The 21119-nt window shown below is 33.7% G+C and overlaps 1 protein-coding gene and 1 pseudogene across 1 annotated transcript; both read right to left on the bottom strand.

Moving 5' to 3' along the window:
- Positions 1-5237: 5237 nt before the first annotated feature.
- LOC129269931 (NADPH:adrenodoxin oxidoreductase, mitochondrial-like) lies at positions 5238-20092 on the bottom strand. Its single transcript, XM_064106044.1, has 4 exons — positions 19862-20092; positions 12812-12983; positions 11399-11793; positions 5238-6456 (listed from the first exon to the last, which is right to left on the bottom strand). The coding sequence occupies exons 1-3, from the start codon at positions 20090-20092 to the stop codon at positions 11609-11611; spliced, it is 588 nt and encodes a 195-aa protein (XP_063962114.1). The 3' UTR covers positions 5238-6456; positions 11399-11608.
- LOC135155705 (uncharacterized) lies at positions 13947-14631 on the bottom strand (annotated as a pseudogene).
- Positions 20093-21119: the final 1027 nt, after the last annotated feature.

The raw sequence follows: 21119 nt of genomic DNA, 5'->3' as shown, positions 1-21119 counted from the left end.
GTCATCAATGGCGTAAATTCAATCGCAATTACACAACCCTCTTGAGGACCGAACGACGGGCACGGATTCCACCTCCAAGGTGGAGGAGAAAGAATTATTTTCAAATTAGGCCAACATTTCCAGAGGCAGGGAGGACTTCAACAAGAGAATTACCTCATGAGCCCCCCGTGCTGCCTACAACATTCACCAAACAACACCCAAAGATGATGTAGAATAGACCTAACAGGGTTCTATTCAATCGGGAGAGGGGAAGATGGAGAGGAGGAAGTGGATGATTTCAAATTATCACTAGTTTGTCCCCCATGTACCTTTCAGTTGATAATTTGATAAACCGTTGTCGCCCCGGGCAACGCATCATACATACAAAAATGTTGATAGGAAAAGCATTTGAATAGAGAAAGATGGAAGAGAATTAGGATGAAATCAAAATGGCTTTCACCCAATAAGGGATAAAGGTTGATCATTGAAGAACTTTTATTTTGCCGAATAAATAATAATAATAATAATAATAATAAAAACAACAATAATAATAATAATAATAATGAATTCTGGATCTATCTCAGTGAACTCCTAACATTGTTATAAATGCCAATCAGCATCGGAGAAATGCACATAGATCTAATACACCTGAAGAAACTATACTATTAAAGAGTACATAAAAGCTATTTCTCTTAAAGCTTTTATTTCACTTTTCTCTCACTTGTCTGGACTGAATTGAAAGAAGAGTTCAGGGAACTCAAAATCAGTACATATAACTCATAATCAATGCCCAAAAGATGCAGGCCCCATTGAACAAATAATTTTGTTGTAGCAAAAGGATGGAATGGATTCTATAATTCATTCTTGTCAGTTTGGTAATACAATGACTACCTGCCAGCACTTTGTTCATGTGTATCCTTCTCCTTTTTCAGAATAAAGAGAATAAAAAACAACTTTTCTTGTGTATTCATGCATTACCAAAGTTTAACTGCAGCAAACTGACAAGAATAAATGGTAGAATCCATTCCGTATAAGGATTCCTGGCATCGGTTTCCGTGGAGACTTGAGTCACGCAACGATGCAATTGAAATGCATGAATACATTTAGGTTAACTTGGTTCTTAATCCCATCCAAATTGAATGCATGATGAAGAGAATGTTCATCCTCCATATTCATGACACCATTGGGGAAAGTTAAGTTTTGAGAAAAGGGATGTAGAATTCATGAATCAAATTGAATTTAAATGAATTCCCTGGCTCCAAGAATGATCTGCTACAAGTATTCTCAATCCATGTTTTATAGAAGACACATCGCATCATGAAATGTTTTATGGAAGATATATCGTGTCATGATATGTTTTATAGAAAACACATCGTGCCATGATAGGACATGTATCTCCTGGATAGAAAATAAATTGAATTTAGCCTACATAAAGAGAGTTGGAGTGAGCATAATGTATTGAAAAACCAACATATCAGAAAGCAGTGGCCAGGATTATTTTGAAGATATGAATAATCTAGATTAAGTTGAAAAAAGTTTTAAAACATACATTTTTAAAACTCTTTCATCTGTAACAAGATGGGACTACAACATTTGCTATTATGATGTATGTATGTTATCCGACATGTACGAATTCACTATGAAAAAGAATATTCAAATTATTGCTTTTGTTGATATTTTTGGTTTAACTGTAACATCTAATGGGCATATTTTACATATGAGCGTTGCATCTTATCTCCATCTTCTTTGATACCATATCATAGAATTTTAGTTCGCAGAAACATTAATAACCATGTTTTTTATAATTTTGCTGGCTGTGGATATCTTCCGGTAACAAATACATGTTTTGAAGCTCTGTAAACGGAAATGCATTGATCAAGCTTGAAAACCGTGACAGCGTTAAAACACACAAGAAAGAAGAATGGTCGCCTCCAGCATCTGAGAGGCTATTTTGAGAAACGTAACACTTGCGAAGAGGAAGAAAATTAGAAAAGAAAAATGACAGGATGGGGAGAATGTGATAAAACAAAATGAGAAGAAAACTGGATCCAGGCAAGTGGCAGTACAGTGAGATCAGTGACAATATCCTAGACTATGTTTGATCAGCACTTTACTTTCCTTGAGGAATACATGAAGGAAAATGGCGAGTTACAGCAAACAACGAATCTACTGAATTCTTTATGACCACACTTCAAATTTGTCACATCGGCCCTTTATGAGTGCTTGGAAAAGTCAAACACACTCTAAAGCCAAATTAATGAGACACGGGCAAGGAGAAAAGAATAAAACAGTATCACCGGGATGGCTGGAGAAAAAGTGAAGAGGCTGTAAATCTTGGCCCATTTTTTTGGTGAGCTGATAATGATATGGTTGTGACTGGGATTGATTGCTTCTGACTCGCTCCAAGTTTCTGTTAATAATAGGGCACTGAAAATGCTATATCAACTGGTTTGATTCATGGATAATGATAAATGTTTATAAATATCAAAGGAATTAAACATGGTCTTGAAGAGTAAGGCCATCGTCCATTTCTTCAGTTAAATGTTTAATTGTCAATGTTCTATTGGAAAGGGTCCATTATTTTTTTTCTTCTCAATAATAACTCTTTGATTACCATTTTTAGGGAGAACAGAGAACCAGTACACAAAATATATCAGAAGTAAAATATTTAAATGAAAAAGACATTTATTGTGTATATACTCAGTCATGATTAATCATTAGGCAAAAAGTCATGACTTGATTTTGATTTGTTTTACTTGCTTTCTTGCTTTCTTTTGCATTCGAAGTAAAACAAATATCAAAGATGGATAACAGTATTCAACTTTAAGGTCATCCTGACAACAAGATACAATTTAACATCCCACTATAACCAACTGGCACCAAATAATACACATAGAAACTTTTTTTTTTTAATGGAGTTGTTGATTTAAATAAATAGAGAAAAATCAAGGGAGCATTATGCTGAAAATTTTATCAAAATCAGATGTAAAAAAGGAAGTTATGACATTTTAAATTTTTGTATATTTTTCACAAAACAGTGATACGCACAACTCAGTGACATGCAAATGAGACAGTCGATGATATCCCTCACTCACTATTTCTTTTGTTTTTTATTGTTTGAATTATACAATATTTCATTTTTTACAAATTTGACAATAAGGACCAACTTGATTGAACCATATAGTATTAAACAATGCTAATTGCACATGTTCAGGGAGGAATAAATCGTTGGTTCACACGACGATAGGAAAAATTTGAATATTTCATATTTCACATAATAAAATACAAAAAAAATAGTGAGTGAGTGATGTCATCAGTCTCCTCATTTGCATACCGACAAGGATGTGAATATAACTGTTTTGTGAAATTAAACGAAACTTTAAAATATCATAATTTTCTTATTTTACATCCGATTTTGATGAAATTTTCAGTGTTATGCTTGTTGGATTTTTCTCTTTTTATTCGAATCAACTTTTTGTTGGGGTGGACTTGTCCTTTAAATCAAATCAGAGTATCACTTGACTATACATGTAAAAGGATGTAAGCTGGCATAGGATACTAACTCATATTGACTTTGAAATAAAAAGCCAAGTCGCTGGAAATGAGGCCAAAGCTTTAACTGAGCATATCTTTTATGAAAAATAGTGTTCCAAAATTCTCCGGAAGAAAAGAGTTTAGAAAAGGCAAATTTATAATGAATTTGTATAGCCTGAACAATTTTCACTCTTCTTTCTCTCTAGAATGGCTCTCTTCTTGAGGGATCCATGTGGCCACTTTTCTCACTCTCCATTCTCACTCTCTTAAGAGTAAGTTTTTCACTCTGTAAGTGTGGGTGTGTGTGAGAGGTGGGGAGAGAAAGGAAGAGAGAGGGTGAGAGAGAGAATGTCACATGTCATCCCTTGGATGCGTAACGATGTTTAAAAGAACACTCAAAGAGTTTACAATACTAGATTCAGCCCATATTTTAGAAGTGGTGAATACTTGTATAACCATTGGCAATTCTGTCTGAAGCAGCTTTGCTGCAATTTATCAGACTGATGCAACTAATTAGCAATGGCTTGTTTACTTCAGGCATACAGCATTGTGAAAAAAGGGACGTTTATTTCAATAAAGATAAGATTTATGATAAACTCAGAAGTGATTAATTCTACAGCCTCTTCTTCATGGTCGTTAGCTGCAATCAAACTCTAATATCTGGAAATGTGTATTCTAGAATCGAGTATTTCAGCAGTTTAATAACAAGATATTTCAAGAATAAAATTGAGTAGGAAGCAAGACAAAAGCAATTTTTGATCAATTCAACTAATCTGGTTTACAAATTGACAAGGTTGTAAAAGTTGTTTAGCGTTGATGTATATACTTTTGTATGGTGATTCTTATAATAATATGGTTAATTATTTGCAAAGAACTCTCTGTGTTCATCTATCCTCATCAATCCCTGCAGGTTATAATAACAATAATATGCATCTTAATTTTCACAGCGATTAATACAAATGTTTCTAAGCACTGCATACTACTACCACAGCTTAAGCACTACTCTGACCAGGCACTAAATCATTCAAGGATTCCTTCCTCGTGGGTACAAAAACTAAACTTCTTAGGATAATTTTGAAATATGATTTTATCAACTATCATACATGTACATCATTTACCAATGCTAAATACAAATCTGACAACCTCGCTTCCTTTTTTGGGACATATTGTATTTCTCTTTCACATTATATCCATTTTACTTTTATTTTCTATTTAGTTCTTTCTCTCTCAAATGATTTCTATTTCTTTATCATATTCCAATGTTACTCAAGTTCGCACACAAATTTGAGAAAATCATAAATGCCCATACCCCCCAGGGGTGTGAGTGGTCACAAATAAAAAGATCTGAAAAAAAACTGAAACTTGTAGAAAAAGTCTGAAATAGAAAGAGCTCCCATACTTTTTGTACAGGGGAAAGCCAAAAATAAGCTGAAATTAAGCTGAAAATCAAAACGAAAAAAATCTGAAATCAGATAAAAATCTGAACTCTCGCACCCCTGATGCTCCCACCCCCCTCTCATACATAGGAGATATTTCAAATAGTTATACATGTAGTTCAACATGAGTCTGGGGGAGCACCTACCCTAAAAGATTGATTACAATTATTAGACTGATTGCAACTTACTTCCAATACATCATGTACCAATTTCATAATGGTCATATGATTTATGGCAGATACTTTCTCGTCCACAATTTCCTCAAAATGGATATCTTTTTTTTTTTTTGATGGGCAGAGAACCAATTCTCCATTCTTTCTTGCTGCTGTCACATGGAAATCAAAGAGCCTCTATTTTAAGCTCTAATTATGGTAATAGCACCAGTCGTCCTTTTTTTTTCATTTTGATCATTGTCAATCATGAATTCTGATTGTCTTCTTTCATTCCATGTTATTATCCGCAGTAGACAAGAAAAGAAATTCTCTAAATATTCATGAAAAATAAAACCAGTGGGCAATAAAACAATGCACTTGAACTACAGGAGGATTGGAGTGGATTTTTGTCTTTGATCTTCAGATTAAGATAATACAGACTACAAAATGTGTTTTATTCCAGTTATTTGTTACTCATTATGGTGGTATTTCAAACTAATGCATAACAAATCAGCCCTACAACGTTGTGTAATATCCTAAAGTATAATGTGTTTGGCATGATAGTCCAGTGACAAGGATTGTATAGAGAGAATGCGCCAGTAAATTATATATTTTACATTATTTCCCGTTTTTCAAGAAATCTTTGAAATTTCTTACTTCAGAATATGAAGGACTTTCTTTAAAAGATTTTTAAAAATTGTGGCAAACAACTGATGCTGCAGACTTCTCTTTATCACTATGAACTTGTTGATAGAATGTATGCCAAACTATGACTTATGTATTGATTAATGCCGAGCCTTTGACAGCATCGCCTCCCATTAGAGTTAGAAAGTGAAGTGGGATAAAACATAAATTTCATAGATGCTTGCAAAGACGAATCGGTGAGAAACTAAAAGAATGTGAACAAAAATAGTCTATTTAATATGGTGACTTCTTTTTTTATTGAATCGATAGCAAGAAAGGTCAGAAGTTGAGCTTGACTTTGTTGAAGATCTTAGTCAACAGAGGATTTGTACTGAAACTGACTTGAACTGAACCGTTAGTAAATGTGAGGTTGGCAAGGAATTCAATGATTCTGTGACAAATGCCCATGTCTTCATTTCTTATAAAGTTAAACCAGGTTCAAGTAAAAACAAGAAATTGCAAAACAAAATAATTATCATAGAAACATCCATTTAGATAATTCGCAAATTTGAAGTCTTATAATAATAATAATAATATAGGGTATTTATATTGCGCACATATCCACCTTGTTAGGTGCTCAAGGCGCTCCTATATTACCCGGCTAAGCTAGGCGTTCATAGCGCACACAGCTTTTTAAGGAATTACTTCCTACCGGTACCCATTTACCTCACCTGGGTTGAGTGCAGCACATTGTGGATCAGTTTCTTGCCAAAGGAAATTACGCTATGGCTGGGATTCGAACCCACGACCCTCTGTTTCAAAGTCCGAAGACTAATCCACTGGGCCACAACGCTCCACATAATACATAATGTTGGGATTTATCAATTTACTGCTTAAAATTGAAGGTATATAGGACTTAGAATAATGTGAAAAATGATTGCAAAAACAGATGTATGAAGTTGTAGAGGATGCTTAAGGAAGCATGATATTTCAAATTCTTGTAACAACTGTCATGTAGATGACATGTTTTCCACATCACTAGCAACTGCGGTCATACTATAAATCTGCCCAATAATCCATGCGGTTACCAACTACACTGTAAAGCATTTACATGTAACCAAACTTGGTCAAATGTGAATCATTTTAATTGATGTTCACCCCAATAACTAGACACTTCATGGCTGGCCTGTTTTCATTTCAGCAATTGGCAAACTATGAAAGGTTCACTGTCAAGCATGAAATCACAGGAAAGGTTTTCACAAACATCTGGGGTTTTTTTTATTCACATCCTTATTGCAACATGAAAAGAAGAAAGTTAGAAAATTGAGGGGTACTCCAGGATTTCATAAACAATTGGACACACAATGATATTAATTTTTATGATTTATCATTTATCAACATTTTTTTTCAGGTTTATGAGAACAATAGAGAACAATAGGGAACAATTTTGAGATAAAGTACAATGTATTATGTAGTTCATTAGTTATTATAAGCATACATGTAGGGGCATGGACGCAAGACACAAACAATAAAAAAAAAACTCACTTTCACCAATAAATTACATACACATATGTATTCTTTCAGGTTTTACCACATATAAAAATAGCATTGTTATCTGAGAAAAGAAAAAGAAAATAGCTTCATTTGAGCCCAACTTACATCTTTTCATGCAATTTTACAAATAATCTAATCAGTTTCTCAGACATTTCTGATTTTGTTAAACACACATTCTGGGACAGGAATTGGCCTTTAAAAAAATTCCCCTCGGCAATGCAAAAATTTGTCACTTATCTAAATTTGGAATTGCAAATTGCACACATTAAACACAAATTGTGTGCCGTTTCAATGATAGCCTGCCTCGATAGAGGAGGAAAATGAGAAGTTTTAATAAAATTCTGATCAAGATAATGATTGATAGTAGCCATCAATATAGATTCCACAGGTGCATTGTAAAACGTAATTAAAACTAAGGCACAAAGAGGCATAGCAATGTCTAGACAAGGGGGGAGGGGGTAATGAGAAGCGGAGGGCACTGGCCTTGATATTAGAGATTGAAAATTGAGGCTATTTACCAAAGGGAGTGTGTGGGAGGGTGCGGGGTAAGAGAAGCAATGTTATCTTCTTAATTTCCCCTTTCCTATATTGTAACACACTTTTTTTCAATTTATTTCCCTTATTTATCTTCCTACATTTTTTTTTCTAAAATTTCTTGATGATACTGTATGGAAAGAAAGAGAGAGTTAATCGGTCTGACCTTAAAAGAAAGTAATTTCTGGAAAAACAAAATAGACATATTGTATTTTTTTTCTTTCCTCTCTTCCCCTAATCTCTCCCTCTCTAAACCCTCCAATCCTCTCCCCACTCTCTTTCTCTCCATCCCCCTTTTTTTTTGGGGGGCGGGACACTACCCTTTCCACATTATACAGATTTGTTACATACAAATCTACATGTTTATATGGCAATATGTGTTTTTTGTATATATACAGTATGTCATTTGGGGGTGCTTTAGCACATCAACTTGTTATTCTACATTTCTACAATATAAGAAACATTCCTAGTCTTTCTGGAGATACATAATCAAACAACATAGAATGCAAGTATATGGTAATTTTCCACGATTTGTAAACCTTTGACTAAATTCCTCATGATTCTAAAAAAAATGGAACAAAATAATGGCATGTCTCTTTTTTTGCAAGGATCTTTCTTAAGAGAGAAATGTTTAGGGCCATTTTTCATTCAAAGTGATATCAGTTATAAGTTGCATTTGAGCAGGCAAAATTAGTTATAAATATAAAAGCGGAGTTGTTGTTATTTCGTATTCTAGTAAATTTATATTGTAATATTTAATAATTGCTTAATACTAGGCAGTTTTAATCAGGATAACCATTTCAATATTGTAACTGCTGCAGAAAAAAATCTCCTAGCTAGTATACAGAGTTGATGTTTGGTGTTTGGTCATATATTAGGTTAACATTTAAAGGACAAGTCCACCCCAACAAAAAGTTGATTTGAATAAAAAGAGAAAAATGCAACAAGCATAACACCGAAAATTTGATCAAAATCGGATGTAAAATAAGAAAGCTATGATGTCATCCACTCACTATTTCTTTTGTATTTCATTATATGAAATATGAAATATTCTAATTTTCTCCTCATTGTCAAGTGATACAACGATTAATCCCTCCCTGAACATGTGGAATTAGCATTGTTTAATACTATATGGTTCAGTCAAGTTGGTCCTTACTGTCAAATCTATAAAAAAATGAAATATTGTATAATTCAAACAATAAAAAACAAAAGAAATAGTGAGTGATGGATATCATCGACTGACTCACCTAGTTGTGCATATCACTGTTTTGTGAAAAATAAGCGAAACTTTAAAATGTCATAACTTTCTTATTTTACATCCGATTTTGATGAAATTTTCAACACTACATGTATGCTAGTTTGATTTTTCTCTATTTATTCAAGTCAGCATTTTCCTGGGATGGACTTGACCTTTAAGGTAGATCAATGAATAGCATAGATGGGTAGTATGTCAAAGGAAAGAACAAGATATAAAAGGAAAGATTGGATTACGAATAAGATAATAATCAAACAGATGAATTGAAAATTATGAAATAAGAGAAATTATCACTATGGATATCACTAACAACTTCATATCTTAGGTAGATCAAAGAACGGAAGGAATCATCAAAACCCTATTATTCTTTATATTTTTTGTGCAGAATCTGCCCTTTTTCTTTACCCCTTAAAGAGAAATTCCAGTAGTTGCAGTAAACACTGATTTCATGAGAAAGTCTGTAAAACCAGGCTTAATTGTCAGTATATCATAGAGGATCTAGATCTGGTACAGTTACATAAACTGAACTTTGTGACATCTTGAAATCTACGCTGAAAAAGGTTCAGACTGAACTTCCCCAACACAGATAAGCGCACGTGGGACAGCGTATAATTATTGCTTTGAGCGTCGGGCCGACGCTCTACCCGAATCCTGTGCTTATTTGCTGATTTCTCAGCAATTACACAATTTCTTCCAGAATCCTTTGGCACATGCGTTTTATTTATACAAACAGACACTTTGGTAGTCATTTCATTGGATTCTGTACGAACTCATTTTGATATCGTTACCAAAACTAGCATTTACCTTTAACCATTGATTTATACACATTATTATCATTATCATCATCATTCTTATTTTCAATATAATTACCATTATTATTAGTAGTAGTATTAGTAGTATTAGTATTAGTATTAGTAGTAGTATTAGTATCATTATTATTAACATTATCATTATTATCATCATTTATATTATTCTCATTATTAGTATTAGTATTATTATCATTATTATTATTATTATTATCATTATTATAAGTATTAGCATTATTATTATCATTATTATTATTCAATTCAATCATGGTTTATTTCGTATAAAAACGATACATGTTACACAGCCAAAAGACTTATATTAGCATGTTTACAATAAAATGTTCACAAGTTATACATGGGTAATATTATTATTATTATTATTATTATTATTATTACTATTATCATAATATTACTATTATTACTATCATCACTGTTGTTATCATTATTATTTTAAGAAGGAAAATAAAGACAGAGGAGCTTATAGGGACATTACAGAGGAACAAGTGTAAAACACATCAATGTTTGGGGGGGGGGGTTCTGGACAACTCCTATAGGTTAAGATCTACAGAAGATCTTCAACATAGCTTTAATACTGGGCCATAGGGTGCTGGGCAGAGGCAAGTCAGGAAAAACGGATTCACTTATTATTTAAATTCAATATCAATCACTTTTTCTTACTGTTTCTGTACAGGAAGTATACACAATCAGTTTTGGGGTATATTGATATCTTGAGTAGATCATAAAATAGAAATCGGTGAGCAGTGAGGAAAAGAAACATTTCAAGAAGAATGCTATAATGCTAAAATATACATTTTTAAAAACTTTTTGTAATGAAGGGGTGTTTCATTGAGACTATAAAGAAAAAAAAACTGAGATTTATTTCACAAATACAAACACATTACATTTCACAGAGAAATGAATACAACAAATTGTGAAGAATACATGTACATGTCCAAATATAGGCAACATACATGTATAAAAGTACACACTCCTAACATGTAATCAACATTATTATAAACACAAAAACATTCCATAGGTCTTGAAGTAGTATTCTCTCCAAATATATCATTAGTATATATATATATATATATATATATATATATATATATCTACATCTGTGTTTAGGGCGATTTTTTTTGGGCCTTCTTTCAATGTTCGTAATGCGCCTTAACGCCCTCTACCTTCGTCTTTCGTCTATATGTGTATTATGACGGAATAAACCCATTCATAGACTTCGCCCTTTCGTAGGATGTATGCATATATATATATACATATTCTCCTCCTATAAAAATAAACCTATCCAATATATTTTCATGAATAAATCTATGATACATAATGTATTTTACAATTTTCATTCAAATTTGTGCTAAACTTTGAATGTGGGCGCGTCGTAGTCTAGTGGTTCTGATTCTCGCCTTTCACACAGAGGGTCGTGGGTTCGAATCCTAGCCATGGCAAGTTTTTCTTCAGCAAGAAATTTATCTACACTTTGCTGCCCTCGACCCAGGTGAGGTGAATGGGTACCCGGCAGGATTAGTTCCTTGCATACACTGAGCACCGGTGATGGTAGCTCGAGCTTAAGCCAGGGTAATAATAGCAGCACTTTGTATCCTCAGGCAAAAGGTGCTAATATACATGTAAATCCACCTATTATTATCATAATGTATTCTGTATTTCAGTGCTGTATATTGTTTTATCAATTATATCCTTTTAATGGATTAAATGCCACCAATTCTATTCAATCTTACCTCTCTCTGCAAGTAATGCTAGTATCCTATCCTGTCCATCAGGTTTAGTGGTGTCTATAATCCTTGAGTTGATATCATCCAGCATGCACTTAGCTGTCTCTATACTATCATTCAATGATGATAGGATCACACCTTTAGGGCCTCGCTTCACCCATCCGCTGCAGTAAAGACCTGTTCATTTATAAGGATATGACAATACAGCCTTAAACACATTGACTTTGATGACACACAAAGCTTGAGGAAGCTATTGTATCATATAAACTTGACAGATTCTTGGTGTTGAATGAGCGTAACATCAATTGAAACCAAGCAATGGTTGTTTGATTGATTTTGACGATTTTCATTTGGTCAACATCACAAAAGTCTACACGTGGGACCACGATTATGCCATTATTGTAGTCCTATTTTCATGGAGTTGACCCAGTGTAACATCATAAAACGATCTTTCTTTCAAAATCAAGAAAGAAGTGAATGATTTCCAACTAAAACAAAACAATCAAGGAAATATGGGAAATAAATGGCCATTTCATGGTTGTAAAGTTGTAAAATGGGAAATTTCAGCAACTTTTGAGTCAGGTGGCAAGGCTGAAATTTACCATGAGAACCGGGCGGAGATTTTGAGATCCGGGTATCTCCACCCTGTGTGGAGACAACTCTAATGGTGAATTCATCTTATACCTTGGTTGATCAAGGTAAATGGGTTGGTATTGGAAAAGACATACATAAAAATCCTGTGATAAGCTTCAGTAAAAGTAACATCTAACATTCTCATATTACAATATGGAACTTGGGGCCATTGAATTTTAACACCTGATTCTTTGTGAAAGTTTGAATATGATTTTTTTTCCCTAGCATCCTCTCTAGGAAATGTTTTGATTTTTGTTTTATTTCAAAAAGAGTCCTTTGAAGACTTATCTTGTACAAACTTAATGTTTAAATATCAGAAAGCTATAGTTTATCATGACATTTTCAGCTCATTATGTGCTTGATAATTTCTTATATATAAAAATAGAAATTATGCAGATATCTTGATTTTTAATGTGCATTGAACAAAAAATAATGTTCCAAGTAAAATCTCAAAATTTATCCCCAAAACACATTTTCATTTTATTTCTATCATAACTTTTATGCCATATTCAGAGTACTTTGTTGAAGAAAAGAAAAGAAAATAAACCGTTCTGATTCTTACCTTGTATTCCGTCTACCCTGCCAAGATCATTCTTGATGACCCCTTTCTGGTGATCAAACGGAATAAAGTCATCCACCTGGACACTCTTGTATCCTATACTCCTGAGTACTAGCCCACAAGGAATGGTTTCTGTCTCTCCGGTCTGGACCAATCTCTCCTCACCATTCACATTCTAATACATTAAAAGAAATAAGCGGGGATTCTTTAAAGGTAGAAAACAAAAACCCCACCTCATCATGATGGTCATACATATAGGTGAAGATCCCTGAAAAAAAACACATTTTTTCCCATAATCTACATGTATTGCCATTATGCAATTATAATGGCAACACAGTATCAAACATATTTTAAAAGTGTACCTTGGATGTCTTCACGCCAAGAACAATGTGTGTGCAAAGTCTTGAGAGCATTGGTTGAAAACTGAGGGAGTAATCTGATCTGCAATATTTGCAATGGATTAAGTGCACAAATGTATATGTATATACCCCTTCAAACTCTGTTTGAAAGGAGCAGTATATTCCAGATCCACCTACATGTACTGTTGGGAATACTGGCAAATTCAATGACTAAGTGTTAATAAGAAGAGAACAAAATACTGATGACCGGGGAAGAGACAATTACAACATAAAGTGCTTAGACAAACATCTTAGTTGCCTTTCGTTTGTTTTGAATTCATTAAGACTACTTTTTATTTTTCCCGGTAATCTAATTGATAGGCAGAAAACTGAGTGCTTTATAGAAACATTTTTAAAGTGCCCTACAAATATTATTATTATTATCATTATAAAGTATTAAGTGCCATAATCTAACTATTATTATCATCAATACATGGTGTTGAATTCATTCTGGTCTCAGGATTAATGTGAATTTGTGAAACCACAGTAAGGGCACAACTTGCAAGCACGTATTACGCCCTATGAAATGCACAAATTCTAAAGCTGTGGACCACTGAATAATGTATACCCTCTGGCTCTATACAGGGACCATAAAAAGTCTTTAGAAGGCAACAGGTTAACCATTGAACCAGGTACTCTGGAGATTCACACTGAAAGAATCTGAGATTTCCAGGAAGCAATGGCTTCACACTAGACTGGGGAGGTGAATGAAATGCCAATGAGAAGGGTGATGAGAAGGATTACAAGGAGAAGGGTGATAAAAAGGATGGTGATAAAAAGGATGATGAGGAAGACGATGAGGAGAAGGATGATGGGAAGGAAGATGAGGAGAAAAATAAGAAGGAGGATGAGAAGGAGAAGGAGGATGAGAAGGACAATGAGGAGAAGGAGGATGAGAAGGACAATGAGGAGAAGGATGATGAGAAGGATTGAGAAGGATGATGAGAAGGATGATGAGAAGGATGATAAGGACGATGAAAAGGACGATGAGAAGGATAATAATAAGGATGATGAGAATGACATTGAGGAAAAAGATGATGAGAAGGGCAATGAGGAGTAGGATGGTGAGGATGATGAGGAGAACAAGGATGGGAAGGACAATAAGAAGAATGATGAGCAGGATGATGAGGAGAACAAGGATGAGAAGGACGAGGAGAAAGATGATAAGGACGATGAGAAAGATGATGAGAAGAAGGATGATGACAATGACACTGAGGAAAAAGATGATGAGAAGGGCAATGAGGAGTAGGATGATGAGGAGAACAAGGATGGGAAGGACGATGAGAAGGATGATGAGGACGATGAGAAGGATGATGAGAAGGACAATGAGGAAAAAGATGATGAGAAGGGCAGTGAGGAGTAGGATGGTGAGAAGGATGAGAAGGACGATAAAGACGATGAGAAGAAGGATGATGAGAATGACATTGAGGAAAAAGATGAGAAGAGCAATGGGGAGTAGGATGGTGAGAAGGATGATGAGGAGAACAAGGGTGAGGACAATGAGAAGGACGATGAGGAGAATTAGATGTACACGCTAGGGACATGGCTTTAGCGAAGTTTACTCAGTCTCTCGACTCTTGATCAGATCATATGGCATGTTGGCACTAAAAAAGCAAGTGAGAGTGACCAACACATGTAGAATTATGTATGTGGGTCACCGCTTACGTTTGGGAGTCTTGATTACCGGCTAACTGATACAGTTAGAATAAGCATTTAATGGTTGTTGACAAGTAAAGAAATAAGCGCCTCAGGAATTATATTACTATTTTGCTATTAAAGAAATAAAAAATACAAAAATGGTAAGATAAAAATGGCAATAAGTAGAACAGAATATCAATTTTGAAGGACAGAGTGGAAAAGTTCATTGATGTAATCATGCTGCAAAATCACTTATTTTCTGTTCATAATCTTTGAATGATTAATGTAATTAGGAAACAAAGGGAATAAAGTGGTCTGCACAGGTTAAAATGGAGGGACAATTAATTACTGATGAACATAATATACATGTACAGCTGCATGTAGCAGTACACATACATAAAATAATGAGTGAATAAACATTGGAATATTCATATTTTAAAAGGGGTATACATATCAAATTCATCTGTCACCATATATTACAACAAGGTGGTTCGCGAACAAGTCTCGCCTGATTTCACGATCAAGAAAATGATCTGACCCAAAGATGACCTTTTACTTAATCATCCTCATGAACACACATGTGTTATTGCCCAAGGATCATTTGTATAAATTGTAAACACAATTGATTCACAAATAAAGAAATGAGAGTTGAACATAACTTGACTATTTGAACCTTAGAGGACCTTTGACCCTATCATCAACAACTCACAAGTGGTATTACTGAAGGATCATTTGAACAATATAGAAAATGAAGTTTAACGAGTAAAGTTGCACTAAACACTTCCAAAAATGAAGGACATAATAATAATAAACAGTTCTTGTATAGCGCATATCACAATTATGAATAATAAGGACATAACCTCATATCATCTGACTTTTAGACCCCTAGATGACCTTTGACTCCACCATCCTCATACACACATTTGGTATTACCCACGGATCACATGTACCAAGTATGAACTAAATTGATGCAGAAATAAAGAAATGAAAGCAAGTGAAAAAAACTATTTTAAAATTTTTGTAGACCAACAGAAAAAAGTGATTAAGTCTCTGCAGTACTTCGTTCAGGCGAGACAAGGAGAGTGAGAGTGGCAATATTCCTACATTCATCTTAAACAGCTTCATGAAAACTCTTTAAAATGCAAATACATGTACAGTACATTGCAATCTATCAACATAATCCATAAATAATGACATCCTGATGTACGTGTACTTGCTTACACAACCAAGTGCTGATGACACCAAAAATCTATCAAAATGTATATTCATGATTGATCAGTGAAAGATTATACAATGGATTGAATGAGAGTTTCCATTAAAATAATAATATGGGGCTGAAGGTTGTTTACCTTTCTTGATGAACAACAGAAATATGTTTGATTTAAAAAAGTAAAATTAGAATTGGAAGGTGATGATTTGCATGTTCCCTTCTGAAATTTTTACTTTATTTTACTTATATAGGAGAGGGAGATGAGGCATCTCCTTACAGGCTTGCACCACATTGGAACTTCAATGATAATCAGTGATGTCAGTGTCAGTGGTTGCAATGAGTTAATAAATAAATAGATAAAAAATATAAATAGATTTCAACTCTATGAAATATATGAAAACTCAAAGTTCTGATGTAATCCAAAGTAATATCATTAAATTCGAATTTGAGGAAATCTACATCCTTTTGTACAGTATCTCAATTTAATAAACCGTCAGATTTCGCATAATTCTCACTGCAAAGGGCGATTGCATAATCCACTGGGACAAACTGACATTAATACATTTGAAAAGAAGTATTTGAATAACTTGTATACCTAGTTTCATGCACTTAAGCCATTCATCTCCCATTGGCTTTGAGCGTGGCAGACTGTGACAACTTCTCCGGAATTAATCTCAATAATTTCCCAAGGGGAAAAGAAGCTATGATCATTTATAATTGTCATGAAGAATATGAAACTCATGGAAGATATCGAGAGGATATCACATTTCCAAGGACTTTGAAGCAAAAAGTGTCAATCTCCCCTTGGACATTGTTTAACATCAGTTAGTATTTAATTGCCATACCCGGATGCAAAATACACAGTTGCGCTGAAGTAACGCAAAAAGCACAAAAGCATTCTCAGAAAAACAATTCACAAATAAGAGACCTATTTCATAGTTAAAAGTCCAAACATGTTGGATTGAGTAAAAACCAATTCAGGATTTTTCAGAGCCATTTTTTTTTTCAATGTGAAATTTCATTCCCAGTGATTCAGCTATGAAGTGACTACTGAATGTCTGCAAAGCATCTGTTAAACTGATATGTCTACTTTCATAATTGAAATTTATAACTATGAATTTATTAATGATATGCTTTGTCATTATTTGGAATTTCTCTAATAGTTGTTACATGTACATCATAAAGGACAAGTGAACTGAAACATGTTTTGAATTCATGATCGAATGTTCAAATGATCATGCTCATTATTATTCTATTTTCTCTAATCTGAACCTATTTGAAAGTAAGAACAGTTCCTAAAATAATGTAAGACATGGTTGAACTGACAAACAATGAGCAAAAATAATTGTAAAATTTTCATTTAATGGTGAGTCTAATTATCCAGTAAATCTTAAAAATTATTTGTTTTTTAATAGATTTTGAGACATTTTTTATCTCGGGACTTGAATGATACATTTTTGTCCCGCCGCCACTTGAAAACATCTATGATTTAAAAAAATCAGAGACCATAATCCACTGTTCAATGACTGTTTTCCACAAAGTGGCATTCAACAATAGTGTGGGTTTTTTTTTGGGGGGGGAGTTCATTGTCAGGACTATCTGCAAACATAGAAATGTGTATACCTCAGCTGTGTTTCGTCTTGTTTTGTCAAATTTTCAGTAGGCCTATGTATCCAAGATATGTAAGGGATTTCATAAGAAATAATATCCTGTTTAGGACATATCAAAAGACATGATATGTAGGGCTACTGCTTGTGATAATGGTGATAACCAAAAAAAAAAAGGTTCATACATGTTAATGCCTGAAGCTAGTGATTTTTTTCTTTTCAAAATCAATCTTGTGTATTTTTAATCTTGACAAAAAAAATTAATAAAAGGATCACTTAAGAGATGTTTTTGTTCAAAACATAAAGAGTTTTCTTCTGTGGTTTGGCTCACTTATGAAATAACCACTTTCAAGTATTTCATTTGCACGCAAAATGTTCCATTGAAATAAGATGAAAGTATTGGCAATGTTTTGATACCCTTACTCCCTTAGGCATAAAAAATAGAGAATGTGCACTGTAGAATTTATTAAAGGACCACTGGTATCATGTAAATTCACTTCAATTTGAGAAAAAAACCATAAATAGTGTGGTTTTTTAACAAATAAGAATCTCTGAATTGGGCTTAGAAGAAGATCATGACTCTCTCAAGAACACATCTGAATAAATGGCAATATACATGTACATGTATTTTTTATAAGAAAATAACAAGTATACAACAATTAGAAAATATTATTTATAGAATATTCCTTAAATATTCTGCCATCCTATTGAAAAAAGCCACATAAATTATTCAGCAGTAGTTGGATCTGTTTGGATAAATCATGAATACATTTCTTCAAAATTATTTCATATTATTAGAGAATATTATTAATTTTTTTCTTGTTTTTCCAAGTTATATTTCATTAATGTAAAATCTATTTCCAAACATAACATTTTCATTGGTCATAAAATAATTTTGCAGGAGCCGCTGGTATTTTTTTTTCTTTGATAAGGTGGCTGAAATCATTTCTGATCAATTTGAAAGCGCTGTGGTGTAGCGGTTCTGACTCTTGCCTTGTAATCAGAGGGTCGTGTCGTGTGTTCGAATCACACCGTGGCCTAGCGTCCTTTGGCAAGGCGTCAATCCACAATTTGCCACTCTCCACCCAGGTATTAAATGGTTTCCCGGTAGGATGCGAAAGCCTATGTAGTATGCCTACATGTAGCAATTGAGTCTTGGAACTCTTGTTGGAATGCTCCCCAGGGAGTGGAGAGGGTGCATACTTTGTATGCGGGCATGCAGGATCCGATGACCGGGGTAATAATATATCTGTAAAGCGCTTAGAGACGTCATTTCGATGTGTTAAGCGCTATATAAATGCGGATTAATTTGATTAATTAAAGTAATGATTAGATTTTATCTATCTCTTTTGTGTTTTTTATCCTTAAACAATATTCCTTGCTTGATTTCAAGGTAAAATATTAAATGGGATCTAAATTGAAAACTGTTAGATGTATTAAAGAATGGAGATGGTTGGAAACAGTATACATGAGGCTGAACATTGTGATAGAATAAATAAGCTTATCAACTGACTTGAAAGCAAATTGCAATCATACAAAGTTAATCAGGCACAGCACAATTGACATGGAACATTAAAAACAAAACAATGGCACTCTCGAATCAGATTTTACAAATCTTGTCAATAATGTAAACTAGTTTGTAAAAATAACCTAAAACCTTAATCCTTAATATGAATAAGAAGGAATCAAAGTGAAGAGCAATTATTTTATTATAAAGAAAATCGAACAGGCTGAATGAACTGTATAAGTATAAACCATATAACAAAAGACATCTACAAATTGGGTAACCTAATTCAAATTTAAGTGTTTTGCTGTACATTTAGTCCATTTTGTAATGTGACAAGAAAAGGGAAGGTCAAATAGAAAAATGTGTTACAAAGGAGCAATAGAACTTGAACATAATCTTTGTTTTTGAGAATATTTTCTAAACTAAGACATGTAATATGAATTCTCAAGTGAATATCTGCCCAACTAGCATGTAGTATTTTTCATCAGTACAGCTCCAAAATAACTGAACAAATTGATGACAAACAACCACACCACAAACATTAAGAAAACCAATGCCACCAAAATCACAGTCATTCTTTTAAAAATATCATTATACTACAACTTCAATAGCCATTTTATGAAGGTTATTGGAATTGTAATAAAGAAGAAAACAAGAATGTGTTTATAGCTATACAGTGAGACTGAGCCTTACCTCAAATTTGCAAATGTTAAACTTAACACCAGCGACTCTTCCATTTTCTCCCGAGGGGGATGAAGACAGGACTTCGGAGGGACTGCGGAAGAAATCCAGGTGCCATTCCCCAGAGGCTGCATCCTGCCTTGCTTTTTCTTGACTGGAGGGGGAGCTCTTGGAAGTTTTCAGCATGAGTTCCGTGATGCGTTTCTTTGGTCTGGGTAATTCTAAAACAAATGAATAAAACATTACAATCATTTACAATGTAGAGCTGGTTTGAATAAAAATCAGATATTTTTTTATTTTTCTACCAGTGTGTTGAAAAGCAGAAGAGCAAATTGACCCACAATGTTTTTAATGCTCTATATAACAAGAAAACACAAAAAAATCTTGAAATGTGTCTCTATGATATATTTTTAAATCAATGTTTCACTTCATAAGCTTGATATTAAGCCTTTTAAGGCCTTTAAAAAATGTTCCCTATAACAGAGGGGGAAAACTTAAAGCCATGCACATGCATGAAACAAATGAATCAAAGATAAAAAGTCATCAAAATGCACCATTTGCCAATTTTATTCAAATTTTGTTTCAGAAATGAGAAAATTAAAATGAAAATGATGGTTTCTCTGTACACTTTTTTTCTTCAAAATTGAAAAAAAAGGTGACAGGTTTAGAGTATGTCTGGTTACAATATACGTCAGAATACAACATAAAATATTTTTGTAAACTCTACCATATGCTGAATACATAAAAAAGATAAGAGAATACAATTTGCTTTGCACATTCCAGAAAGACATCAAAGGGACAAGATTATAAACCCCCCCCCCTGCCCTTTGTGGGTTCAGCATTCAAAGTAATGTCTTAGGAAAAGTTAAATAATAAGTTGGGATGAAATTATTTCTCAAGAAAAATAATCAAACTTTCAATTCACAGTGGTAAGTTGAAAGTACCAGTACACAAATATAATCAAATTGCGCTTCCACTTGGTATGTTTATTGTTGGTGCAATCTACATGTATTGTCTCTGGGGTATGCTTGCTCCAATAACCTTTATATGCAATGACATCAATGGCTGTTTCAATTCAATGAACTTTCTAATCATGAAAGATCATGAAGAGATATTAAACAAAGACACCTTCGCTCCAATTTCAAGAAACGCCTTTGAGCTTATGGGTGTATCCATTTGGGAAGTTCACTGAACATTATGGCCTAATTCATAAAGGTGATTTTGAAACCATAGTTTGAAACCATGAAAAAAATGTGTGGTTTTTTTTTAC

The sequence above is a fragment of the Lytechinus pictus genome, chromosome 10 (assembly GCF_037042905.1).
Source record: "Lytechinus pictus isolate F3 Inbred chromosome 10, Lp3.0, whole genome shotgun sequence".
Taxonomy (NCBI): domain Eukaryota; kingdom Metazoa; phylum Echinodermata; class Echinoidea; order Temnopleuroida; family Toxopneustidae; genus Lytechinus; species Lytechinus pictus.
The sequence above is the reverse complement of the archived record's forward strand: the minus strand, read 5'-3'. Positions and strand labels throughout refer to the sequence as shown.